General features: G+C 58.0%; 1 protein-coding gene across 1 annotated transcript in view; it reads left to right on the top strand.

The window, feature by feature from the left end:
- Positions 1–743, top strand: part of LOC113205060 (plexin-B) — a 166,148-nt gene that overhangs the window by 13,663 nt on the left and 151,742 nt on the right. Inside the window, exon 2 of the mRNA XM_052271833.1 lies at positions 136–236. Coding sequence (XP_052127793.1) covers positions 145–236 — 92 coding nt within the window. The 5' untranslated portion in view covers positions 136–144. The remainder of the gene's footprint in view (positions 1–135; positions 237–743) is intronic.

The raw sequence follows: 743 nt of genomic DNA, 5'->3' as shown, positions 1-743 counted from the left end.
TCTCTCTCAGTGTGTGTGTGGGTTTGCGTTTGCCTCCATCCTTGTCCGCCTTCCAGAGTCTGAGTCTCCCAACCCCATACAGCGCTGCCCGGCCACTTTCGCTGCCGCTAACCCTTGACTCTCTTGCTTGTGCAGGTCTCCAAGATGCGCGTGGAGCACTGCGGCTCCTTCGCCAACTGCTCATCCTGCCTGGAGGCAAAGGACCCCTACTGCGGCTGGTGCTCCCTCGAGAAACGGTAAGTGGTTTTGCACCTCTCGGGCCGGTGCCGGGGCCATGGCCAGGGCGAGGCTCGGGCCTGACCCGTCACGCACCCGCGGGGGTCCGGGGGCCCGTCCGTCCGCGCCCCCCGCTGGCGCAGCACGCTTTGAGGCCCGCGCTGCTAAGCCCAAAGCTCCCGCTACCAAACAGAAAAAAATATGGGCCACACAGAAAATCTCGTCAATGCTGACCCCTTGCCCTCCACAGCTATCCCAAGTTACAAAAAATAAATAACTGTAAATGGCCAGTTTTGGCAGCAAAATAGAAAAAAAGAATTAGCCTTGGCCGTTTTCAGAAGTGCAGCAAGTCCTCTTTAGTCTAATGAGTCTTATACTGCGCCCCATTGGTTCAGTGTCCCCGCCCACATCAGCTGGGCGGCGAGGCTGCTTGGTTTGTTTCTATTATCACGCGTCGTCCGCTTCATCTCATCCTCGCGGCGTCATTATTCTCCCCACTCTTCTCCCGTTCTCTCTCTCCCCCCCCC

This window comes from Frankliniella occidentalis, unplaced genomic scaffold, assembly GCF_000697945.3.
Source record: "Frankliniella occidentalis isolate FOCC.00 unplaced genomic scaffold, Focc_3.1 Scaffold176, whole genome shotgun sequence".
Classification (NCBI taxonomy): Eukaryota; Metazoa; Arthropoda; class Insecta; order Thysanoptera; family Thripidae; genus Frankliniella; species Frankliniella occidentalis.
Note: the sequence above shows the minus strand (reverse complement) of the source record. Positions and strands in the feature narration are given on the sequence as shown.